General features: G+C 34.7%; 4 protein-coding genes across 4 annotated transcripts; 2 read left to right on the plus strand and 2 right to left on the minus strand.

The window, feature by feature from the left end:
- Window positions 1-7,099: 7,099 nt before the first annotated feature.
- LOC132038274 (uncharacterized) lies at window positions 7,100-7,864 on the plus strand. Its single transcript, XM_059428962.1, has one exon. It carries the CDS (start codon window positions 7,100-7,102, stop codon window positions 7,862-7,864), a length of 765 nt encoding a protein of 254 aa, XP_059284945.1.
- A 4,536-nt stretch (window positions 7,865-12,400) lies between these two features.
- LOC132038275 (probable protein phosphatase 2C 80) lies at window positions 12,401-13,267 on the minus strand. The gene has a single exon (XM_059428963.1). It carries the CDS (start codon window positions 13,265-13,267, stop codon window positions 12,401-12,403), a length of 867 nt encoding a protein of 288 aa, XP_059284946.1.
- Window positions 13,268-18,239: 4,972 nt separating this feature from the next.
- On the minus strand, window positions 18,240-19,957 carry LOC132037509 (serine/threonine-protein phosphatase 7 long form homolog). Its single transcript, XM_059428039.1, has one exon. The coding sequence runs from the start codon at window positions 19,830-19,832 to the stop codon at window positions 18,252-18,254; it is 1,581 nt and encodes a 526-aa protein (XP_059284022.1). The 5' UTR covers window positions 19,833-19,957; the 3' UTR covers window positions 18,240-18,251.
- Window positions 19,958-23,721: 3,764 nt separating this feature from the next.
- LOC132037179 (uncharacterized) lies at window positions 23,722-27,149 on the plus strand. The gene has a single exon (XM_059427649.1). The coding sequence runs from the start codon at window positions 23,733-23,735 to the stop codon at window positions 26,664-26,666; it is 2,934 nt and encodes a 977-aa protein (XP_059283632.1). The 5' UTR covers window positions 23,722-23,732; the 3' UTR covers window positions 26,667-27,149.
- Window positions 27,150-27,479: the final 330 nt, after the last annotated feature.

The following is a 27,479-nucleotide window of genomic DNA, read 5'->3' on the forward strand; positions in this document are numbered from 1 at the left end:
ACGAATCCTTCACCGCTCCATATATTCCTCAGCCTTCAATTGCTCAAACTATCCCACTCAACCAGACTACCCCACTTACCCAAAGCTACCAAGCAATCCAACTTATACCTTTGGTACACGCCGCTAACCATAACACGCAAAAGATGTGCCACCAAAAGTTACGTAGCGGAAGCTCAACCCTTCACTACCACATTACAAGCCAAGGAAGAACTGCAGGTCGATCCTTATGCAGAGATGGAAAGTGGAAGCTAGGAAAAGAGTTGAAGAGAACATTGCAAGAGATTCGTGTCCAAGGAAGCATTCGTAAAGATCCAATCCGTCACAAGGGATGCGAAGGACTTGAATACGGTATTTGTGTATTCATCCCGACATTGAGTTACTCGCCGGATATAAGGTGCCAAAATTTGATATGTTCGATGGAAAAAGGAAATCCTCGGGCTCATTCGAGGTCGTACCGTGATAAGCTTGTTGGAGTAGGGAAAGATCAAGCCATTAGGATGAAGTGTTTATAAGGGCTTGACAGAAAGCACTTGATTGGTACACATGCCAAGGATCCGCAAATGGCGCGGTTGGGGAGAGATGGCGCAAGAATTGATGGATAGGTTCAGGTATAACAGAGGGATCTCATCCCTATTGCTAATGGATTAAGAGCTAATAGAGCAAATTAACGAAACTGGGTTGGGGTTGAATTATGGGTGTCAAGGGGTCGAGTCGGTCCAGGCAAAAATTAGCCCACCGATCACAGGCTGGGAGGTAGCGATCTTAAAGGGGTCGGCGTTTGGGGCCCAAAACTAGCCAATAAGTATATTGTCGTGGAGAAGTGCGTCGAGTTTCTCTCTATACAAAACTAAGTCACTAGTCGAGTTAGGATTTCATATATGTTGCAAATGTAATCCAAATCATGAATTGAAAATTTATGTATTAATCTATTATTGTGAAGTGATAAGGATTACATTTTGGGAAGTGAAACTAATTTTCTAAAATATTGTAGCTTTTATATACCATTGTCAAAACCCATAATTCTTTAGTATAAAGTGATTTTTCGATGGTTTTAGTTATTCTTTCCGACTTTATGTGAATATTTGCCTATGGTGGTTGCACCAGAGAAAGAATGTTGAGGTAAAAGGAGAAAAGAATTGCTGAAGGAAGAAATTATGGTAGATATTATGCAGATTTTGGGTGATCAAAATTTTGAAATAAATAAAAGAATTACAACTTCAAATAATTTATCAGTGATAAGAGTATGTTAATAACATGAGAGTTGTACTTTTAATGATTTTTGATAAGTACGAAAAGATGAAGTTTATAAACACTCAGTGAGAAAAGATAATGGACTACATATTACATCCAAACATTTCAAACCAGTGTATTAGCGAAGGAAACTATCATTTCAGTTAGCTATGAATATAAAAAAGAAAAGAAAAGACTATTTATTTGTCAAAAGTAAAAGTATTTTAGTACAATGATTAAACTAATCAAATTCTCATATTAGTAAATAATTTTCATAAGATCCAGAACCTTGAATAACACCATCCATAATTAGATATGAATGTCACCCATTTAGGTCCAAAGTTCACAAGATTATGATCAATTCACTGCGATTGATCCAATCCGACTAAATCTACACAAAACCTTGTCATCCTCATTTATGCTAAAATAATCTACATAATAAAGGAAAACAAACTACAAGAAAGGAATTGGGCAACACTAGAAAAAGACACTGTGCATACATGGAAGACACAAAACTGCGCATACAAGTGTTAATTGGATTGCTATACGTATTCTGTATTATGTGATTTTCTAGAGTTTGAAAACGAAAAAAACAACACTTCTTCTTTGGTCAGAATACTAGGGTAATCTTTCCCATTTATCGGAGCTTAGGACTGACAATATGAGCAAGTATGTACATGTGAAGTTTATACTTCAGTTTTTGGAATTGCAATTTTTTTGAAAAAAACTCTCTTATGCAAATAAACAACTTATCTAAGAGTTTAAAGTTCTATGTACTGAAAATATAGAAATATTTACCAATTATGTTACTTATCAGGTAATTATAGATATTCTCGTAAAAATGGTGACTACCTTACTATTTGCTTAAATTTCACTGATACGGTAAAATAACATTATACTGTCACTTTGTCGGCATTGACATTTCTGATATTGCTCTACTCCATGTCTTGCAACATTTAAGCTTGTCTTTTCACATTGTTAAGTTGTGATAGTCATAGAGGGACTTTAATTCTGTTGTGAGTCATATCCACCATTTTGCTCTTCTTAAATAAATTTAAAATTAATATATCGAATTTTATTATGAGAGAATGACTTATATGAGATAGGTTTCTTCCTTTATCAAATTAACTACTCCTCCGTCCCAATTTATGCGATATAGTTTGTTCTTAAGAAATAAATGAAGTGAATTGTTTTAAGAAATAAATGAAGACTTTTGAATCTGTGGTCTAAAACAAGCCAAAGATATATTTGTGGTTATAGATCATCTCAAACACAATTTTAATATTAACATTTCTTACAAATTTGTGCTCAAGCGTTAAAGGTAAAGTTTAAAGTTAAATTGTTGTCAAATAAAAAAAGAAATGTATCATTCTTTTCGTGACGAGACTTTTTCAAAAAGAAAAAGTTAATATCTTGAATCCTTTAAGTTGTTAAAAATGAATATTTTCAGTCTCTATCGAGTAAATATTATCAACACTCGTCATTTTCAAAAATAAAATATTTTTTTGCTTTAATATATATATATATATATATGTTACATAACCCAAACACAATTTTAATATTAACATTTCTACAAATTTTGTGCTCATTAATAAGGGATACATGCACAAGCTGGAAGTGCTAACTTATAAATATCATCTCATCATTTTCTTTAAACCAAAAAAGTTTCACTTACCATTTAGTACCCAAAAAGAGAAAAAGAAAAAAAAAAGAAAAAAATTGTATTATTAATTAAGAATAATAGAAGAAGGACCTAGCGATTTTCTTTGGGCCAATAGAGACTTTTCCAGAAGCCCACACGAAGCCAGATTTCCGCCATACTAGTGTAGTGCTTCCTCATTTTTTTGCGCGGATTGCCCTTCTTTTGGGGTGGTCTTTAAATTTTGCCCCTCAAATTTGTGATCTTTAAGTTTTGCCCTTATTTCTTGGAAAAGATATTGATGTGCGAATACATGTTTGTTCGATTTTTCATTTAATCGCTTGTACTCGAACCCCCGCTCGGCATAAAATAAAAAAAAAATAATTTCGCAAGGTCGATCGGGGAGTATATAAACGGCATCCGGCATATAATCTTTAAGGAAAAGCTAAAGTTATGCCGCATCCGCATAACTAAAAGTCTACCCCATAAGGCCTTTTTTCGCCGTTTTTCCTAAGACATAGTTCTTGGTTATGCCTTACGGTGCGAATTTTAGTTAAGGCATAACAAAATATTATTATCCCATTGTATAAGAACTTTTCCCTTTTTTAAGCGCAAGACTCTTGCCTTATAAGGCAAAATTTAAGTTACGCCTTAAGGAAAAGCTCGCCTTATGGACATACTTTTAGTTATGTTCGGGCACACTTTTTAGTTAAGGCATAACTAAAAGTTTACCTTGAAAAGTAAAAATATATATATATATATATATGCCTTAAGGCAAAAATATCTTTGTTATTATTTGAGTGGGTTTATTTATTAATTATTTATACATAGCAAAATTTAAACTTTGTCTTATAAGGCAAACTTTTAGTTATGCCTTAAGGAAAACTTACGCCTTATGGGGCATACTTTTAGTTATGTTTTATGGGGCACACTTTTAGTTAAGGCAAAGTCTGCCCCTTCCGGCAGACTTTTAGTTAAACATACCTAAAAGTCTCCATTGAGGGCATAAATAAATTTAAACTCGCTTAAAATTTTTTTTTAAATTTTTGACGGACGAGCGGGGGTTCGAATCCGAACCTATGGGTTTTAGCCGAAGGGCAAAATTTAAAGACCACAAATATGAGGGGCAAAATTTAAATACCACCCCAAAAGAAGGGCAATTCTGCGAATTGCCCGTACTTCCTTGTAACGGTGGCCCATATTCTCTCTTGAATCGTTTTAAGTTGTTAAAAGTGAATATTTTTCGTCTCCATCAAGTATTTAATAAGGGGAAAGAACGCGTGTGCCCCCTCAAACTAAAATAATTATCCGCTCATACCCTATTACTTTCGTACCTTTAGAAAAAATTAAAACTATTTACCCGAGATGTCCTCAAAATTATGATACCAACATGGTGTGTATATATATACTGAGATGGTATCATCGAAGACTGCCTCAATTCTTCTCTTAGTCCTCCATGATACCATCATGGTATATGAATATACTGAGATGGAATTATGGATGATCATGTTCATTTATTAAAAAAGACACATTTTTCTCAAAAAAAAACATTTGTGATACCGTCATCTTTTATACATATATTGTGATGGTATCATTGAGGGCTACTTCCGTCCTTCAATAAGACACTCCTCAGGACCATGGTACCATCTTGGAATATAAATATACCGAGATGGTATCATGAAGGACTGCTTTAGTCCTTCTCTTAGTCCTCCATGACACCATCTTGATATATAAATATACTGCGACGATATCATGGATATCATGGAGGAAGGGGTTCTGGCAGTGGGTACGTCGGGAAAATAGTTTCGGTCGGAGTGAAAAACTCATCAATTGTAAGAAGCGAATTAGTTTAGAGGGTTAAGGTTTCTCATGGGGCGGGTAATTATTTTGTATTTTAGCGTATTTGGTGTTATTTTCCTTTTAATTAATTTTGGTTAATGAAGATTTTGAAAAAAGTGATTTATTGGACTCCTTTATATTGATTTTTTCCTTGTTCAGTTTGGCGAATAAAAGAGATTAATTATTTTCTTTCATTATTGTCCTTAATATTAAGTACCCACCCTCCCGAATTTATTGAAATTACAATTTTAATAATTATTAACAAAGGTTATTTAGTAAAATATATTCTTAATAAATACTAATTTATTTAGGGGCGTGCTTAGTTAATAGAGTAGTAGAGGATTAGTAAAAAGGAATGGAGAGAAAAAGTAGGATATGTTGCACTTAACACTTCCTCGGAAAGAGGCTTTTCATCATCTTCGTGGGAGGCTCTTTTTAATTCTATGGCTAATTTATTGAAGAATAAAGGACCTAGAAATAACCAACATTCATATTTGAAGGTTTTTTTTTTTTTTTTTTTTTTTGGTTTTGTTTTTTTAGAACTGCTATTTGAAGGTTCTTTTATTTCTTTCTCCTTCTTTCTATAAATATGATAATAAGATATTGATGTGATCGTGAGAGAAAAAGGTCAAATAAATACACAATCTTTTAAATTTGTTCGATTTTTCATTTAATCGCTTGTACTCAAATTAGTACCTATTGAACACTCAAATCCTCCAAAAGTGTACCTAATAAACATTAAGAGGACAATAAGTGATATAAGCGTTACTAAGACAGAAGGATACCTTAAACAGAGTGATCAATAAGATGATGCAACTTTAATATTAAATGCTAAACAACTCCAACACTCATATAATTAAAGGAATGTGAACTTGAACAAAAAAAAAAAAAAACAAATGTGACATAATTTCAGGCTCGTCACTGTTTCTTTCTTTGTTGAGATACTTCTCTCCTTTTTGTCAGAAAAAGCACATGAAAATTAAATAAACCACAAAAAAAAAAAAAAAAAAATCTCCTTCAATTGCTTTAGATGATAAAGTAGAAGGGAAAAAGAAAGAGATTTTTTTTAATAGTGGAGTAATTATTTTTGGCATGTTTAGAAAAGTGTGGCAATTAATGCAGCTACATGATTCTTGCCTATAAATAGAATCTTGAGCTGAAATAAAAAGAATATAAATTAAGAGCAAGGTGCAAAATTATCTCTGTATGGGTTATTCTGTCCCATAATAATATTCTTGAAACCCTGATGGGAGATGCAAATTGTGAGTAATAGAAATAAATATTTTTTCCCTCTAATCTTAATTTATAAATGAAAGAGTTTAAGTTATGAAAAACGTTTTTGAAACCTCTTTTGATTCCCAGCTATCCATGGTAAAATTATATATGTTCATCCACTACGTCCTTTGTAAGCCAATTTAGGAGGAATATGTCATCCAAAAATGGACAGTTAAACACTTCATAAAATAAAATAAATAAGAAAATCAGAGACGTAATTTCATCTTTCGTGGGAAGCTCTCCCCCCAACCCCCAATCCTCCTTTCTTTCATGGTAATTTCATGAATGACTTCTTCGATCTTCTCGTGATATAAGTGTAATGTTGAAAAAATAGTCCTTGAGAAGATAAAAAATGGTCTTTAAAAGACAAAAAATGTACATAGAGATGTGATGAATAATAAATTTAGAAACAAGGCATAACTTTAACCTCACCATAATAACATGAAAGATCATGCAAATTTTTTATATTAAAATGTTAATTAACTCCTGTATCATTAAATGAATGAATTTATAACAAACAAGGAATATGAACTTGAAGAAAATAAAATGTTACGTAAAATATTGCTATTTTATCCCAGATAAGGTATGAGTCCAAGAGTCAAAGAAAAATTCAATGTTTTAGAAACTTTCCACTTTTCTGTTATGAATGAAAATGTGGTTGTTGTTTCCCTTTTCTTGTTTCTTTTTTTCTTTTGGCATGTCCAGCTAAAAGTTGCTAATGCCACTACGTGATTCTTTGCCTACAAATAGAATTTTGAGCTGATCATATTGCTTTGTTTTTGGTAAAAACTTGCCCCGGTGTTTACATCAAAGCAGGTAACTTACAGTGTTAAGTGATTTAATGAGGTGAATACATACATTAATTAATCATGGTTAAGTGATAGTTATATATATTCATAACACATGTCATGCATACATTTCATGCACATACCAGAAAAATACCATATTACATGCACTTGCATTTGTGGCAGTGTGAATCAACACAGAGCAAATTAAGTGCACAACTATCTTTTTTCTTATTTGGGTTATTTATATCCTACTACATTCTTGAAACCCTGATGTAAAAAGGGGTAACAAAGAAAGAAAAAGAATTCAAAAACTTGATATTGATCAACAATGGATGATTCAATCCTGGAAGAGAGAGAGGATCTAATGGTTTCACTTGTTGATGAACAAGTAAAACCCATTTTTAGAGTTGCTCATTTTCTAAAACCAACTATATATTCTGCTGAAAAGCTTCCATTTTTACCTTCAAGATCCAAGATTTCTTGTTCTTCACTAAAGGTTCAGTTTAGGGGTGTTTTTTTATACACGAATGGATGGTATGAATGGGTTGATGAGTTAAAGCCATTATACGAAGATATATGGAAAAAAGCTGGAATCTTTGAGGCTATTATAGCTTCCACATTTGAGATTTATAGGCACAATGACTTGATTCTTGCTCTTGCTGAGAGATGGTGTTTGGAGACTAATACATTCATTTTACCATGGGGAGAATCAACTATTACTTTGGAGGATATGGTGGTTTTAGGTGGTTTCTCTGTTTTAGGCCATTGTGTGTTGAAACCTGTTAAGACCAAAGATTCAGCTGAAGTTGAAAAAACTCTTTGTAAGGCTCACAAAATTATTAGAGCAAGCAAAGGGAATATTGTTAGTCACCATGACTGGATGGAATATTTTGCAGGAAAAGGTGACCATTTAGAGCATGTTGCATTTTTGACCCTTTGGTTGTCAAGGTATGTGCTTCCTGCTAGATGTTATAGGAATGTGCAACAAGCTCTTTTCCGTACTGCAATTTATCTTTCTCAAGGAATTCCAATAGCACTTGCCCCTGCTGTTCTTGCTAGTATTTATAGAGATTTAAACTTGCTTAAAAGTTGATCATATCTGAACAAAGTAGTAATTCTAGATGTATTGAGGATGAGTCGAATCCCATCATTCGGGCTCCTCTTTATTATGTTCAGTTATGGGCATGGGAGAGATTTGTGAATTTGCAGCCTAAGCCTAGTGTTATTTACTGTGGGGAGCCAAGAGTGGCTAGATGGCACAAGGTGAAAAAACAAAATTGTGTGGATCCTAGGCGTGAATTAGATGATGCAGCAGAATGTTTTCTGTGTATGTCCTTATGCTATTGATACTGTGAAGAATTGGGACACCAGCAAATATTACAAGGAAAGGGAGGAATATGTGGTGGTTGGACCAAAGATGGGAAGAGAGATTTTGATTTTCACTCGACTTATTCGTGCTTCTGAATTAGTTGGAATGGATTGTGTAGAACAGTATAGTCCACATAGAGTATCAATGCAATTTGGATTCGATCAAGATGTGCCCGGTTGTGTGAATCATGCTTGGAGAGACTATGACAGACCAATCAAAGATGCCAACCTCTATATACCTTCTAGGCTCTTCGAGTCAGATGTCAGCAGCCGATACTTGGAGTGGTGGAAGAACCAAAATGTTGCACCTGAGGATGCAGCTAAAACTCATGAAAGGATGCCAAGAATGTCGTGGGGACATCACGGAAAGATGAATGCCTCTGTATGTTGTGAATTTTTGCAGAAAGGTGATGAGGTTAGCAAAGATGGTAGTTTTCAGGATTGTGAAATGAGAGCTGTAGAATCATCACCAGATGATGACAATATACCAATTTCGGAATCTTTACGCAAGAGGAAGCTCATGAAGAAGGAGAGTACTCTACCTGGTAGTCAAGAACCCGTTGTTAGCACCCAAAGCCGATCTTCTTCAGCTTCAAATGATGGAACTGCTAGAGAAAGGGAGACTATATTGGAATCAAAACCATTAAACCAGAAGCTTGAGACTTCAAAAGGAAAATCAGAGGAATTAGATGAATATGAGGCACATGTAGTTAAAGAAATGGTGCCACTAGAGAGCAAGGACAAGAATGACAAAGATGTCTCTAAGCTCAACTTGCCTGATAATTTAGAACTTGCAAGTAAGAGTCCAGATGCAAGCAGTAGATATGCAGAATTTTCGAGCAAAACTTCTGTGGAAGCACCTAAGGTAACTGCAAAAGGCAGGACCAACATAACTGAAGGAAATATGGAGACGGGAAACACTAACAACCATGAGAATGTGAGCAGTAGCTATGAAATGACTGATATTCTGAAACTTGAGATGAGGATTAGAAACCTTGAAAACATTAATGCTGGAAAGGTTCCAAGATTCAGGACAAGGTGAAAACAAGATAAAACTAGACTATAGTGTTGATGCTTCTCTAGCTTAGTCTTTGTTTTGTCCAAAAAACAATATATTCTTCTCTATTTCCTATTCCTCAAAGATACTGAGATACTAGCTTGTTCTTCTATTTAGGTCCTCTTGTAACTATCTCAGCTTTATGACGATTTTACACTTGAATTATGTTTCAGTTCACTTTGTTTATTTTCCAGGTTGCTAACAGTTTTGCATATTAACAACCATGCATTTTTTTCTTCCAGGGAGTGGCTGTTGTGAATGCAAAGTCAAGATTACAGATAACTTCGCCTATGCTAAGTTTTTCGCTCTCCCTGGAGTTCATCTAGCACTGTTAGGTTCCCCATTTGAATTACTGCTTCCATATCTACAATCATGAAGCATATCTACAATCATGAAGCTCAAATAATTTGCTTGATCGCTAGTAACTGGCCCATGAAACACTTTGTGGATTATTATTATAACTCGTGTGAATATCTGCATCCATATTCTATAATTGAAATAACCACTGGTGTGTTTCACTTGTCAATTCTCATCCTCTCATTGTGCTAAAAATGGTTTAAACCAGCATGATTGCTTTTGTTCCAGTATATCAAGTTACTCTGAACTCTGAGTTCTTTTTTAATTCCTTTCCCTTCTTCAAACAAAGCAAGTTGAGTAATGAAAATCTCCTTTATGGTGTGGAGACTGGAGAGTAATTAGAAGTAAAATTCCGGTGGGTGAGATAATATTGAACTTTGGCCATCTTCTTGTCTCAAAGTGTACTTGTTGCATATAGAAAAAACTGTTGAGCGTGTCTTTGTTTCAGGGGATATTGCAAGACAGGTATGGAGCTATTTTGCAGGATCATTTGGCATAGCCAGGGAATTTAAATGGAGAAACATGGTTGTTCTTCTTGTTACCATTTTCAAAAAAAAAAAAACCATGGCCGTTCAGGATTTATATAGCCGGGTCCAACTTGTTTGAGACTTAGGCGTAGTAATCGTTATTGTTGCAGTATTGGGCATAGCCAGACAGAGGCACACGCTTGTTACAATATTAAAGGTTAATGCTCAATTTCAAGGATCATTCATGACATTATTTTCCACTTGAAGATATTCTCGAAGAGGAGATGGTCAAGGATATAAATTAGGTGGTTTTGGAGTAGAATATTCAGAAAAATAGAAGTATAATATGGGAGAAACCATAGTAGTAATGCAACTAGGAGGACTGCAGATAGGAGAATTGGTAGGAGAAAAATTGGAGAATTTGTACCAAGAATTAGTCCTGATCATAGGAGAATCGTGCACATTTTTTTATTTATTTAACTATCAGATATCCCTAAACCACTGGCCAGACTAATTTGGATTTGCATTTGAAGCCGAGACATCTGATTAAGAGTTGAGAAATTCCAACCATCCCACTACACCCCTCAGTGGTGAGTACTCCTACATAACTGAAAGAAATATGGAGATGGGAAACATTAATAACTATGAGAAAGGGAGCTACTGAAACTTGAGATGTGGATTAGCTCGTTCTTCTATTAGGTTCTCTTGTAACTATCTCAACTTTAGTGAAAATTTTACACTTGACTTATAGTTCAGTTCACTTGTTTGTATTCCAGGTTGCTAACTGTTTTGCATATTGACAGCCATGCACAGTCAAGATTGCAGATAACTTCGGCTACGCTAAATTTTTAGCCCTTCCTGGAGTTCATCTGGCACAGTTTATTCCATCTGAAGTTCAATCTACAACATTACTGCTTCCAATTCTACGATCATGATGCTCATATAATTTGCTTGATCGCTAGTAACAACTTTGTCGAATATTAAAACTACATATGTGAATGTTCGCATGCATCTTCTGTAACTGAAATAACCACTGCTGTGTTTCACTTATCGGTTCTCATCTTTCCATTGCACTAAAAATGGTTTAAACCAGCACGATTGCTTTTGTTCCAGTATATCAAGTTACTCTGAACTCTGAGCTCTTGTCTAATTCATTTAACCCCTTTCCAAAACAAAGCAAGTCGAGTAATTAAAGTCTCCTTTATGGTGTGGAGAGTAACTAAGAAGGAAAATTCCCAGTGGATGAGATAATATTGGACTTTGGTCAGATTCTTGTTTGAAAGTGTACTTGTTGCAGACAGCCTCAAGAAAGAAAAAAAACTGTTTGAAACATGTCTTTGTTTCATGTTGCAAGTTATGTATGGAGCCATTCTGCAAGATCATTGTGTATAGCCAAACTGGGTCACACTGTCCGCAATTATTGTTGGGCTAAACAGTGCTAAAGTAGATTCATTTCTCCTCCACCAATGAGCCTTAACATGATGTGATATTGTCCGCTGGCCAAGCCCGTTAATTGGTTTTTCCCAAAAGCGCTCACATCATTAAGAGTATCTAACTCCTTATAGGTAGCTCCTTTTTCTTACATCGTCAAAGGCCTCACATCATTAAGAGCATCCAACTCCTTATATGTAGTTTTTTTTTTTTTTTCTTTTTAGCTACCAATGTGGTACTTTATTCGCACACCCAACAATTTCCCCCTCGAACTAAGTTCCACGTGGCTCATTATCATACCACGGGTTAGAGATTCAACATGTCTGTGTTTCACCCACATCATCAGAGTATTTACGGTCACCGAAGCCCAAAGGCTGTGAATGCGTCTTCAAAGCTACAGGTAAAGGTCGTAAACCAGCCAATAGACGGGCAAAGGCACTAAGTCGGGCCCCACGCCACACTCCGCCATCTTCGTACTCGTCCCGCCAAACCATTGGCTCTGATACCAATTGTTGGGCTAAACGGTCCAAAGATAGTCTTAACATGATGTGATATTGTCCGCTTTGGGCCAAGTCCGCATGATTTTTCCCAAAAGGTCTCACATCATTAAAAGTATCCAACTCCTAATAAATAATATTGTCCTTTTTTCTTTTCAGCTACCAATGTGGTAATTTGTTCGTACACCGAACAATTTTTTCATGAGATTTACCTTATAAGTGATCTGATTATGTAAATATTTTTATATACCGTGCATGAAATTTAAACTCATAAAGAAAATAAAGAGGAAAGAAGAAGATCATTAACATTATCAATACCAAAAATTATAGTAAGAAAGTCCATTCAAACTCATCTGTTTGCGAATTTGATCTCGCATATTTACATCATACGTTCATAAAAGAATGAAAGAATATGTTTTTACAGCTAATTAATCCTAAACCCTTAAATCGAACTATAGAGGCAAAATATGGGCAACTATCACTGTAATGTCATCAGGCTTGCCACCAACATGATGTTTTCCAACTTTGGAACACTCTCTAGCAAAAGGTGTATAATTCTTCTTACTTTGTGAACTCCGCAGTGCATATTCTGCAATCTTCTGTGCTAACATCTTCGAAAATATTCCCAGTTCGCGCAAATCCACTAGCCCCTTGCGTACTAATTTCTCCAACTCAAAGTCATGAACGTTATCGAACAATCCATCTGATCCCATGACTATCACATCCCATGTTTTTACTGGAACCTTAATTTCTTGTGCCACACTTGGATCATCACATGTATATCCATTCCCTAACTGAAAGGGACAATTGAATCTTTTTTGCTGAATTTCTGTTTTGTATGCTATTACCCCGTCTCTTATAACAACAAACCCGCTATCTCCAACGTTGACTGCGTGTACAATATCACACGTTAAAGTCAAAATACATGCTGTCGATGAACCTTGAGATTTCGTATTTAAATAAGCTTCATTGAGAACTTTCATCGGGTGAATTTTATTCCCTTGCTGTTTCTGCTTATGAATCGATAATTCAGCGTTTTTAACCAACTGTCTCGAATATTCTCCAGAATTGATACCCTTTTTTGCCCAGCCACCAACACCATCGGCTACACCTATGGTTTCTTGCTCTATGCAAATAAAATGTGCATCTTCCCCTAGAGGGGCTTTGTTATATTTTGGTATGTAAAATGCGCCAGCCGCCATCCTCGTGCTTAAATTCCCATTAATAGAACTCAAAACGTTAATACTCTTATTGTGAAAGTTTAGACACTCGACGTCTATATCCATCTCATCTATAATATCTATCTCGTCTATAGCCATTTATGGAACTATTAGAGAAGTGACACTTTATGAAATACTAAAGTACTATAACACCTAGTATATGAACTGCAACCTAAAGCAATTTTGAATTCCTTTTACCACAATAACATAATCTTGACATATTTGTTTATGTCATGGAATTTCACCGGTTCATATGTAACCAAAAACAAGAAGAGCAAAATCTTTTTTACCTATTTTTGCATAACACCTTGAGACAGTACTAGGTATATTATAAAATAAGTTAATTGCTTTACATGGACGCAACCTACTTCTACAATATTTTGTATATGTTTACGGTTAGGGAATTTTAATCCTCTTCAGGTTAGGAAATATATATTGACGTTATTTCTTTAAGGAGAATTTATGCTTTTAATCCCCGAAATATTGACAAATTTCATGATTCGTCCTTATATAACAATAACAATGTCGCAACCTAAAATTAAAAAAGAATCAATTGCATTCCCGCTAAATGGTTTGACTTTTCATAGTGGATGAGAATTATTTTCTCTTTAACTTCTGCTTAAAAAATCAAATTCTCAACCAGCTTTGAATAGTAGTATATTTTTCCACTCTTATCCTAAGCAATGTCTATATTGTCCTTGAATTGCTAAACCCCTTCTATTTAATAATTTTTGTATAATATTTGTGATAAATTTTTATTTTTTTCCACAGTGGTGTTTACACAGTTCTCATGTCTAATGAATGAAAAACTCAAATGATGAAAAACACATTAGCAGGAGATCATGTGTTTATTATATTCTTTGGTTCTTTTATGATCACATGATGTAAGATATGCCTTATCAAATTCATTAATATATGAGTTTGAATGAACTTTCTTCTAACCTTTGCTATTGATGTTCATAATCTTCTTATGTCCCCTTTCTTTTCTTTATAAGTTCAAATTTAGTGCGCGATATATAAAATATTTATATAATCGGACTACTTATAAGGTAAATCTATGATAAAACATTAGTAATAATTGGTTACCTATCAAGCTTATCCAACTAGGATTTGCGGATGACCTACTATTGTTCTGTAGAGGTGATGTTTCTTCTGTCCAGATGGTCTTCACAAAGTTTAAAGAGTTTTCCAATGCTTCTGGTCTTATTGCTAATCTTTCTAAAAGCTCTATTTATTGTTCTGGTGTATCTGAGCAAATCCAACAGGAAATCCAAGATGTCCTAGGTTTCAGTAGAGGGTCATTGCCTTTTAGGTATCTTGGGGTGCCCCTAAGCTCAAAAAAAGTGTCCATAGTTCAGTGTCAACCACTTGTAGACAAAATTCTAGCTAGAATCAAATCTTAGACTACTAGATTCTTATCATATGCAAGGAGGGCTCAACTCATAAAATCTGTCCTATTCTCTGTCCAAGTGTTTTGGGCACAGGTATTTGTATTACCAAAAACTGTGATAAAATTAATAGAAGCTACATGTAGAACTTTCCTGTGGAACATAAGAAGGCACTATTGTCTTGGGAAAAGATTTGCTATCCTAATTCAGCTGGTGGCCTAAACATTCTTGATATCAGTACGTGGAATAAAGAAGCAATCAGTAAGCTTTTGTGGAATGTCTGTGCCAAGAAAGATAAACTGTGGGTTAAATGGCTTCATGCTTAATATAGAAGAAGGCAGAATATGCTGGAGGAAGTGCCAAAACAGGCATCTTGGATAATACAGAAGGTTTTAAAGAGCATCAAACACTTCCACAAAGCTGGGTACACAACGGCAGAATATGACAAGTTTCTCAACAAAAACATTGTATCTCAGCTTAAGGGGAACCTATGATAGAGTGACTTGGAGGAAGCTTGTATGTAACAATTTGGGGCTACCTAGGTGGGTGGTCATTCTACAACTAGCCCTACATAGAAGATTAACTACCAGGGATAGGCTATTCAAATGGGGCATCACCACAAACACAATATGCCCTTTGTGTGGGGTGAAGGATGAAAGCATTGACCATTTATTGTTTGAGTGTGATGAGTCTACTTATGTATGGGGAAGCTGCTTCAATGGAAACACATATACAGAAGCCCAATGCAATGGAGTGATGAGATCAAACAGCAGGCCAAGGGTAGAAGCCTAAGAGCACAAGTATACAGAATGGTTCTTGCAGGTGTTGTATACCATCTGTAGGCAGAGAGGAATCAAAGAGTATTTCAGCAAAAGAGGCAACCTGCAAACTTATCGATTAAAGCTGTCATTCAGGAGGTGCATTTCAAGGCTAGAGGCTGTCCAAAAGTTACAAAATGGCTTGAGCAATTCAATTGTTATCCAATGTAAAACTGTAGCTTCATTTGATGTGTTCCTAAGATAGAAGGGGTAGTTGCTTCCTGCTAATTGGGGTTGTGTCCATTAGCAGGTTTTTTTGTACTTAAACGTTTACTTTGGTATAAGAATAAAAATTTATTTGCCAAAAAAAAAATGGTTACCTAGTAATTCAGCTACATCAAATTGTGTTTCTTCTCTAAAATATCTGACTCATGCATTTAAATACGATATAGTATAATTTTTATCACGAAAAGTGAATATTTAATAATGGATTTTGTGTCGTAGCTAGTAATTTCATAGTTAAATATAACATTTGTTGTAGTGCTCCTCAAGTAAGTCTGACTTTGCAATTTAAGACATTGTTTAAAGGTAGCCACATAAGAAAACAAAAAGCAATTAAATTAATAGAGACATATAGCATTAAATAAAATGAATTGTAGAAAAAAGAAAACTATGTAAAATACGTTGAAAGTAAAATAACTTGTTCAAAACGGAGAGTCAATATATTAGCATTCAAAAATCTGTGGGTTGTTATGGAAGTTATTAAGTTTGTCATTTTGTTTTTTCACAATTAAAGAAATGCTTTTAGAAAACATAAAAAATTCGTAGAAAAAATTAAAAGGGAAGGTTCGTTCATAGTTTCTCATCTACAGGGAAAGGAATCTGAAATATGTATTGCGGGATTATGATATACGACAGGAAAAATGTTTTATATATCTATATATATAAAACAATTTTGGTAAGGAGAGTTTCCCCTTTTAATGGATCTGACATGGCGAAGATTCTAATTGGTCGGTCCCAAAGCGAGAATCAAACATTTTTACATCAGGGGATACACCAAAAAATATTTTTACAGATATACGAAATAAAACTCATAGTTACATAACTCACCTACGTTATTGTAAATCAATAAGTAGATCCATATGCTTGCCAATACCATCCATATTTAGTTTAGAGAGGATCAGGTGAAGTATATATAGTAATTAAGTACAAAGGTAACCCTTTTAGAAATTAAAATTGAAGCATTTGAGCGATAATTACATCACAATGGTGGGAACGGGAAAGTATGATGTAAAAGTAGCTGGTTCAGCTTTGTAAATGGATAAAGCTTAAATGAATTCCTTTGTTATTTTTGCTATATATGATGTTCATAATCTTCTTATTTCTCCTTTCTTTTCTTTCTCTGATGCCTAGTGGTGGATCAATATGCTTGGCATAACCATCCCATATTGGTTGGGTATAAAATTAGTAGAGTTGATGTGTTATTCTTGTATTTAAAGAGGGGTAGATGAAAGTATAGTACGTAAAAATCAGGTAACTCCTTTAGAAAATTGAAGTATAGTGAAAAGTCGATTTAATGTAATTAGTATAATATCCCAAATTACCAATAAATATGGAAAAAAATAATGCTCTATTTCAAGATTCACTCGTGAAATTATTTTCCAATTAAAGATATTCTTGAAAGAGGAGATGGTCAATAACAGAATTGGATAGTTTTGGAATAGAATATGGGAGACCTAAGCTCACTAGCAGACCAATTATTATAATATGGGAGAAATCATTCGATAATATGATTAAGTTAAACGCTAATGCAGTAGTAATGCAACTAGGAGGACTCTAGATTAGAGGAATTGTTAGGAAAAGAAATTGGAGAATTGGTTATGGCTTGCTAAATCACTTCAATTTTACACTAACAACTCGGCTGAAATTCAAGCAACTTCAAACAATTTCATATTATTCCTCTCTCAGCATGTCACAGTTTCACAGAAAATCCGGATTAGTCGAGCCAGTGAGTTTCGGATACCAGGGGGTTATACTTAAAAACTGGAAGGGCTTGCAATCATAGTATGGAATTGGAGCCCTAACTCCCAAGTAAAGGATCAACGTTGTTACTCAGTCTTAGGTGAGAAATGGGAATGGTTCCCAGTGACAATTTTTTTACAAGTAAATTCTAGTCTTGAATGCGCGCAGAGCAGAAATGTGAGAAAGAACGAAATAAACAACTAAACTAGTGAGCTGAAGCATAATATAAGTGTAAAACTTTCACTACATAAGCTGAGGTAATTATAATCCATTCCACTAGTTCAATAAAATTGTCTTAGCAAGAGAAGAATGAGAAAATAACACTATCGAAATGTCTTCAAGTACTAGGCTATAGAGAAGAATTACACAACTTCTTGAACACAAAAATAAAACTTAGTCAGAGAAGCATCAGCACTATAGTTTAGCTTTATCTTGTTTTCACCTTGTCCTGAATCTTGGAACCTTTCCAGCATTGATGTTTTCAAGGTTTCTAATCCTCATCTCAAGTTTCAGAATATCAGTAATTTCATATCTACTATTCGCTTTCTCATGGTTGTTAGTGTTTCCCATCTCCATACTTCCTTCAGTTATGTTGGTACAACCTTTTGCAGGTACCTTAGGTGATTCCACAGAAGCTTTGCTCGAAAATTCTGCATATCTACCACCACTCTGATTTGCATTTGGACCGTCACTGGCAAGTTCTAAATCATCAGGCAAGTTGAGCTTATAGCTACCTTTGCCATTGTTGTCCTTGCTCTCTAGTTGCACCATTTCTTTAACTACATATGGCTCGTCTCCATTTAATCCCTCTGATTTTCCATTTGAACTGTCAAGTTTTTTGCTTAATGGTTTTGATTCCGTTAGAGTCTCCTTTTCTCTGGCAGTTCCATCATTCGAAGCTGAAGAAGATTTGCTTTAGGTGCTAGATAGAGGTTCTTGATTAGCAGGTACAGTAATTTCTTTCTTCATGAGCTTCATCCTGCGTAAAGATTCCAAAATTGGTATATTGTCATCATCATCTGATGATTCTACAACTCTCATTTCACAATCCTGAAAACTACTACCATCTTTCCTAACCTCATCACATTTCTGCAAAAATTTAATGTTTTGGTTCTTCCACCATTCCAAGTATCGGCTGCTGACATCTGACTCGATGAGCCTAGAAGGTATATAGAGCTTGGCATCTTGAATTGGTCTGTCATAATTTCTCCATGTAGGATTCACACAACCGGGCACATCTTGATCGAATCCAAATTGCATCGATACTCTATGAGGGTTATACAGCTCTACACAATCCATCCCAACTAGTTCAGAAGCTCGAATAAGTCGAGCAAAAATCAAGATTTCACTTCCCATCTGTTGTTCAACCATCACATATTCCTCCCTTTCCTTGTAAAATTTGTTGATGTCCCAATTCTTCACAGTATCAATAGCGTAAGGACGCCACAGAAAACATTCTGATGCAGAATCTATTTCACTCCTAGGATCCACACAGTTTAGTTTTTTCACCTTATGCCATCTAGCTACTCTTGGCTCCCCAGAGTTGATGACAATACTAGACTTAGGCTGCAAATTGGGAAATCTCTCCCATGCCCATAGCTGAACAAAATGAAGAGGAGCACGGAGGATAAGATCCGACTCGTCTTCTATACATCTAAAAGTATTACTCTGTTCAGTCTGCTTAGATGAAGATACAATCAACTGTTTAAGCAAGTTCAAATCCCTATAAATGGTAGCAAGAACAGCAGGGGCAAGTGCCATTGAGTTTCCTTGAGAAAGATGAATTGCCATAGGGATAAGAGCTGGTTGCACTTTCTGATAACCTTTAGAAGGGAACACATACTTGGACAACCAAAGGGTCAAAAATGCAACATGCTCCAAATGGTCACCACCTTTTCCGGCAAAATATTCCATCCAGGCATGGTGATAAACATTCACCTTATATTTTCTAATAACATTATAACACTCCGTAAGAGTTTTAACAATTTCATCAGACTCTTTGGTTTTCAAAGGGTTGAAGACAGAGTGGCCTAAAACAGAGAAACCACCCAAAACTACCATATCCTCCAAAGTAACAGTTGCTTCTCCCCATGGTAAAATGAATGTGTTAGTCTGCAAGCACCATCTCTCAGCAAGAGCATAAATCAGATCATGGTGCATATAAATCTTGAATGTGGAACCTGTAATAGCTTCAAAGATTCCAGCTTTTTTCCATGTATCTTGATATAAAGGCTTTAACTTATCAACCCATTTAGACCATCCTTTCATATGCATAACCCCACCCCTAAACTTGACCTTTAGTGAAGAATAACAAGAACTGATTTTCAGTTCTTGAAGATTGGGTCTTGAAGTGAGAAATGGGAACTTTTGGGCAGAGGGTATTGTTGGTTTCAAAAAATGGGCAAGTCTAAAAATAGGTTTTACTTCATCATCAACAGGTGAAACCATGAGCTCTTCTCTTTCTTCCATGAGTGCATTTTCTTGGGAATCAGCCATTGTTGAGGATCAGTATTAATGTTTAATTTTTTCCTTTCCTCTTAGCTCTCGTGTTTTTTTTTATATCAACTTTTGTATCAGGGTTTCAAGAATGTTATACTAGGACAAACTATATAACCAATTCAAAGATAGTGTCACTGGCCAAATTTTTCCTTTTGTTTTGGAAAATAATACTAGGACAATGCACTGAAAAGTTTCTGGTTCTTTTGGTGCGTATACTATTTTTACAATCATGTAGCAGCGTTAAACGTGCCAAAAAGAAATTACTACCATTCTTTGGTAGCTTTTCAAAAAATTTATGCTTTTTCTGACAGGGGGATAGAAGTCTTTCAATAAGAAAGAAACAAGAATGAGTATTATGGCTGTGATTAGAGATAATGCTATTTTGGTGATATAATTAAAGTACTCCGTCAGTCAAAATTTATGTGAACAATTTCAGAATATGAGGGTCAAAAAGTTCGATCAATAGATGTATTTTTCAGAAAGGTCTTCATTGACATATTAACTTTGTTATGAACTACGATTTGCTCATTTGGTAAGATTATATAAGAATTGCGAAAGTTTCAATGATTTTCACAACTTGTGTGATTTTTATATTTATGAGAAAAAATACAACTTAAGAAATCCAAATTACATGTCCAAACAAAACTTCAACTTCAAATCACCCTGATTTCAAATCACTGATTCCATATCACGATTTCAAATCATGTTCAAACGGGGCCTTAATTTTGATTATGAATTCGGTATAAGTTATACTTCCTCCAGTTCAAAATAAGTGGCGTTTTATCTTTTCATTTTGTTTCAAAATAAGTGGTATTTTACATAATCAATAAGGCACTAATGACGTTCTTCCAATTTTATCCTTAATTAAATAAAGGGAGTTCTACATAACCAAGAAACTACTATAGAGCTACATATTTTTCAAAAAAATTATTAACGGTACATAGTAAAAATACATTTTACTTTCTAAGAATGAGTATTTCTCTTAAGAGGTGTGCGGTGTGCCCAAGCTAAAAAAAACACAACTTATTTTTAAATGGAGGAAGTACTACTTAATATTTCAAAATAAAATTTATAGATTTGAAAACTACCTGAAATATACTATGAGTCCACATAGTTAACGCTTTAAAATGTTTAAAAAAAAAGTTTGAGAAAGCTATTTGATCTCCCTAAATAATTAAATATTTTTCACATAAAATGGGACTGAGGGAATAGATTTTTACTCAAACTATGCCACATAAATTGAGTTTGAGGGAGTGCTCATTTTGTCTCGATTTATGACCTGTTTGGATTTCGAAAGTCAATATTTTAAATTTGACTGTGAAGAACTACTTATAAATTATAATAATTGACAATAAATTATGATAAAATAATAATTTGTTTGACTCTTAAAATTCTGACAAATAACGCTATGTAAATTGTGGGGGGGGGGGGGGGGGAGCGGAATAGGACAAATGCACTAAAGATTCTGGTTCTGCTTGGTCTGTACTATTTTTCGGTCTGGGCATGAAAAACAAGCACCATATCAGCTTAAAATTTGCGTTTAAAGGCAAACACGTAGCTGCATTAAACGTGCCAAAAGAACTACTACACTTTGTCAAAACAAAAAAATGTTAAAAGGTTTTTGAAACGTTGAATTTATTTGGACTTTTGGACTCGAACCTTTTTGAAGACAATAATAATATTTTAGTTCGATTTTAAGTTCTCAATTTTTTTAAGAAATTGCCATTTAAAAAATGAATATTACTATATACTCCCTCCATTCACCAAAATAAACAAATTTTTGGGGTGTAGCACACCCTTAAGGAAGTTAATTAATAACATTAATCAAAGAGTAATTTGTCAACTTATCCGTTTACTTTCCCCAATTTTATTTTTTTTTAAATTAGAGATAGTCAATGTTGGGAGTTGAAAATCTCATTAGAAAGCATGGGTATTTGGAAAATATTAATTGGTACATCTTTGGACTTTGTAAAGTTTATTTATTTTGGACCATAAGAAAATGCTAAAAATTCATTTATTTTGAAATGGAGGGAATACCTATTTAGAAAAAAATATTTACTCCCTCCGTCTCAAGATAATCGTCCTTACTAAAAAATATATGTCTCAAAATATTTGTTGTTTTGAAAAGTCAAGAAAAAATTAAGAGTTTCTTTTTAATTAACCCTTTGTATTAATTACATCAATAGGCTTTGCGAGTTCACATAAATCAATTATACCTTGGTACTTTTAAAATTTTGAGGAGAGATCACACGGTGAAATACTTTAAGAGAGTAAAATTACCTTTTTAATGGGTGTGTGAATGAAAAATACGATAAGTATTTTGAGACGGAGAGAATATAAAATACTCAATAGTATATACGTTCTATACAATTCAAAATGACTGTCTGAATAAATATAAATAAATACATAAAGGTTAGACTCATGAAAAGATAAGTACCTTTACTTGTCTTCCTCCTGCCAGAAATAATCATGTGAGCTACAAACTGAACTTTAATTAAGTGTTTTAATTTGTAGAATGTTTTTAAATAATTTCTGAAATCACATTTCTAAATAATATTTTGTTGAGAGAATATATGCCATAGGAAGGATTTTTGCACATGCTTTATATGTGCATATTGATAGTATATTAATGTACATGTTTTCGAACATGCCAAATATCAATACGTACCTGATGGTACAATATAAACCATACAACATGCATATTTTTGTTTTGTTATTTTCATCACAAATTTACCAGTGTTACATTGTCAGCCAGCCTACTTGGGACCATTAGCTCACATATGCGGAGTTTATATTTTATTTAGTTATCGATTTTTTGAATTACAATTTTCTCGGAAAAAGCTTCATTATGCAGATAAACAATTTCTCAAACACGCAGGGGAAGATCAACAGCTTTGGTTACGGATTTACGTGAACTCAATATTTTTTGTTTGATTCTGTATATATATTTATAAATTTTTCTAAATATCTATAAATATTAGATTGTGAACAGGGGCGGAGCCACCGCTTTAGCTATGGGTTCGGCAGAACCCAGTAGTTTTGGCACAAACCATGTATTTGCGCTAAAATAATCATTTAATACGTACAGTAATAAATAATTTAGCCAGAACCGAACAAGCAAACAAGATTGTGGTCCGAAACTCATAAAATAAAAATTATGGCTCCGCGCTGACTGTGAATACAATTATTATTGTATACTATATTAAAAGTCGCGGTAGAAACTCATAAATTATAAATTCTGGATCTACCATTACTACTCTTGCTCCTACTTGCATCTATAATAAGTAAACTCGGGTGAAAGCTCGGTTACTACCCGAATGCATTTTTGAAAAGTCCGAATAACATAGATAATAAACATTACTAAAATCAGTGTCTTCAGCCACATTTCAGGCAACCATAAGTGGTACACTTTTTTAATTGGTCAGTAACTCAATTGTATTTTTAAAATCAAACAAGCAAATTCAAGCTATAACTTTATACTGGTAACTACTTTTATACAGCTCAATTATAATACTTCCTCCTTTCAAAATCAGTGGTGTTTCACATTATCAAAAAGACATCAATGATGTTGAATTAAGTAAATGAAGTTTTATATAACTAAGAAACTACTAAAGAGCTACATCTTTTTCAAGGTATTTATTAAGGGTAAGTGAGTAAAAATATATCTTACATTCTAGAAATGAACAGTTTTCTTAAAGGGTATACCCAAGTTAAAAACAACACTTATTTTGAAATGCAGGGAGTATTTGGAAAAAGTGAAAAAAGTTTCAGTGACCATTAACAGCAGGTACTAGTTGACAGTAGCAGCTAAAGCATTTCCTTTTTAGGCAACTTCTCGCCCAAAAGATTGGAAAGTCTTTTTTCAAAGTTTTTTTTTTTTTTTTTCTTGATCAAGCCATGTTAGAAAAGCCAATGAAAGATTCAATCTTTGAAGAAAGAAAAGAGTTAATGGTTTCACCATTAGGTGGAATACCACAACTAAGAAAAGCCCATTTCTTGAAACCTATTGTTTCTTCCATTGAAGGTCCAAATTTGAAGCTTGCTTCATTTCCATTTTCATCTGAATCTGAATGGCCTTTAAAAGTTTCCTTTAATGGTTGTAGAAATCAGCAAAACAAATGGAAAAAATGGGTTGAAAACATGGAGTCTGTTCATCATATTGTGTGGAAAAAAGCTGGTATTTATGAAGCTATTATGGGGTCAGTTTACAAAGTACATACTGATCAAGATTTGATTTTTGGGTTGGTAGAAAGGTGGTGTTGTGAAACTAACACTTTTATTTTTCCATGGGGTGAAAGTACTATTACTCTTGAAGATATGATAATTTTGGGAGGGTTCTCTGTTTTGGGTGGACATGTTTCATTGCCTGTTGAATCCCCTGAGTTGGTAGAAATCGAAAAAAATCTTGAAAAAACGCGTAATGACCTTATCAGATTGAAGGCTGATAATCAAAATAAGTGGTTGAGTTTTTTCATGAACAGTGGTAAAAAGTTTGAACATGAAGCTTTTCTTTCACTTTGGTTGTCTAGATTTGTGTTTCCTGGAAATGAGTGTGATAAAATAGGTAGACATGTTTTCTCTATTGCTGTTAATCTTGCTAGAGGTAGGCGATTAGCGCTTGCTCCTGCTGTTCTTGCTAGTGTATATAGGGACTTGAGCTTGTTGAAACAAAGTATGATAATTGCTTCATCAAATGAGCCAAGTAGTAACGGAGATGATGGAGATAGTTTTAACATTCTAGAATTTACTCTTTGGGCGCCGTTGTTCTTTGTTCAAGTTTGGGCTTGGGAGAGGTTAGTGCCTTTGAAGCCTGAGCAGGCTCGGAATTGCAAGATGGTTAAGGGGGTGAGAATTGGACGATGGCATGATGTGAAACAATCGGGTGTGATTAACGTGAGGATGACTATTGACTCGTCTGCAGATATATTTCTGTGGAGGCCATATGCTTTGGCTGTCGAAGGCTGGTTAATTCCCAAGTTTTATAAGGAAAAAGAAGAGTTGGCAACAGTAGAAGGTGCAAATTTGGAACAAGAATTTGAGTCTTTCGTTCGATGTTTGAGGGTATCTGAGCTTGTTGGTTTAGATTGTCAAGAACCTTATCGACCAAATCGTGTAGCAAGACAGTTTGGATATGATCAAGACTTTCCCAAATGGATTCCTCGCTCGCCTTCAAGTCCAGAACTTGCTTGGTACAACTATAGCAGACCCATTGAGAATGATTTGAGGTTATATTATCCGTCTAGGTTGTTTGAATCGGATGTCACAACACAATATTTGAAATGGTGGAGAAAAGAAATATTATTTCTAGCTGATGAAGTCAAAGGATTGTTGCGTGGACGAAGGAGTAAAAGAAGATTAAAACGGCTTTCTAACCTTTATGGTTCTCCTGTTTTTGCTCCCAAGTTAAAGCAAGTGAAAATAGAAACTGGTTATGATGTTTGTGATGTTCTTTCTGGTCCACCCAAAGTGAAGAATTACCCTGATGTTCCTCCTGGTTTTGCTCCCAAGTGTGTTGGGGAAAATGACAAGAAAATTTTGTCTATTGAAGTTTCACAAACAATGGCTTGCGACATTGTGACTCATGGTTCAGTGGAGAAGAATACATCAGAAGAAAGAATTTACACATCCACTGACTATGAACATGACAGCAATGAGGGTAAAAGTGATGCTTGTGATGTTCTTCCTGGTCTACATACTAAAGGTCAATTAAAACAAGTGAAGAATTACCCTGATGTTCCTCCTGGTTTTGCTCCCAAGTATTGTGGGGGAAATGACAAGAAGAATATGTCTATGCGGGTTTCACAAACAATGGTTTGCGACATTGTGCCTCCTAGTTTTGTGGAGAATCATACTGCAGGAAAAATAATTTACGCATCCACTGACTATGAACATGACAAAAATGAGGGTAAAAGTGATGTTTGTGATGTTCTTCCTGGTCTACATACTAAAGGTCAATTAAAACAAGTGAAGAATTACCCTGATGTTCCTCCTGGTTTTGCTCCCAAGTATTGTGGGGGAAATGACAAGAAGAATATGTCTATGGGGGTTTCACAAACAATGGTTTGCGACATCGTGCCTCCTGGTTTTGTGGAGAATCATACTGCAGGAAAAAGAATTTACACATCCACTGTCTATGAACGTGACAGAAATGAGTGTAAAAGTGATGCTTTTGATGTTCTTCCTGGTCTACATACTAAAGGTCAATTAAAACAAGTGAAGAATTACCCTGATGTTCCTCCTGGTTTTGCTCCCAAGTATTGTGGGGGAAATGACAAGAAGAATATGTCTATGGGGGTTTCACAAACAATGGTTTGTGACATCGTGCCTCCAGGTTTTGTGGAGAATCATACTGCAGGAAAAAGAATTTACACATCCACTGACTATGAACATGACAAAAATGAGAGTAACCTTTATGGTTCTCCTGTTTTTGCTCCCACGTTAAAGCGGGTGAAACTAGAAACTGATTGTCATGTTTGTGATGTTCTTCCAGGTCCACCTAAAGTGGAGAATTACCCTGGTGTTCCTCCTGGTTTTCCTCCAAAGTGTAATGGGGAAAATGACAAGAAGAATTTGTCTATTGGAGTTTCACAAATGGCTTGCGACGTTGTGCCTCCTATTTCAGTGGAGAGTCAGACTGCAGGAGAAAGAGTAATTCACACATCCACTGACTATGCACATGACAGAAATGAGATTAACAGTGATATAGCTCCCAATCTTGTGACCAACGAGCAGAAAAGAGGGGAAAGAACCAGCTGTGATGATCTTGTAATGGTTATAGAAGCTGGTCTTAGCAGGATTGAGAGACAAGCTGCTTTACGCAAGAGACACTAGATTCAATATAGTTTGATTTCAAATGCCTATTTATAATCCTTTTTTGTGGTTTACTTGTTCCAGAGGGGTCGCTTAGTTTTCCTCTTTCAATTTTCTGTTTACCTTCTCTTTTGATTAGTTAATGTACAGAGTCTACATGAATAGTCTGTTTCTAGTTATCGCAGTAAGGAATGTCTGCAATGCTGCTGCATAGTTATCAAAAGTTTTATGAATCCTTTGTAAAGATCATTGCTCCGAAGAAGGTCCGAAGAATCTTGTTAAGTCACTGGTGTAAAGAACGTTTTAATTAACATATCTTCTATTATGAAGTAGAATATGGTATACTGTTGCATAGTTGATCAGATCTTTGTATTGTGAATTAACCTGCTGGTAGAATCTACATATCTGATGCAAAATTGCATTTGTCAATTTTGTGTTGCTGCTTCATGTTTGTAGTCTTTTAATATAATATGATTTGAGTAGGTACCATCATGTTTCTTTTTACTCTTTCTTGTTTTAGTTAATGTGCACATACCTCTAAATCAGAGTTGCCTTTCTGGTGCAATACACTGTTTATTGCTGCTATTGCCTAAAACATGAGGTCCTTATTTAAAATGTGAACGGCTAGTAAAATATTCACATAGTAGTTCATTGACTTCAAATCATTTCATCATCTAGAGTGGGTAAATCTTTTCAAACTAGTTGATTCAAATTAGACCATTCATTATCTAGAGATGTTTTATGTGATTAAAAAACTGAAGCAAAGAAGATAACTTAGTGATTAGCAATAAATCAGTGTTGTAATCAACATATCTATTTGTTTCAAAAGGAGCT

This window comes from Lycium ferocissimum, chromosome 11, assembly GCF_029784015.1.
Source record: "Lycium ferocissimum isolate CSIRO_LF1 chromosome 11, AGI_CSIRO_Lferr_CH_V1, whole genome shotgun sequence".
In the NCBI taxonomy this organism is placed as follows: Eukaryota; Viridiplantae; Streptophyta; class Magnoliopsida; order Solanales; family Solanaceae; genus Lycium; species Lycium ferocissimum.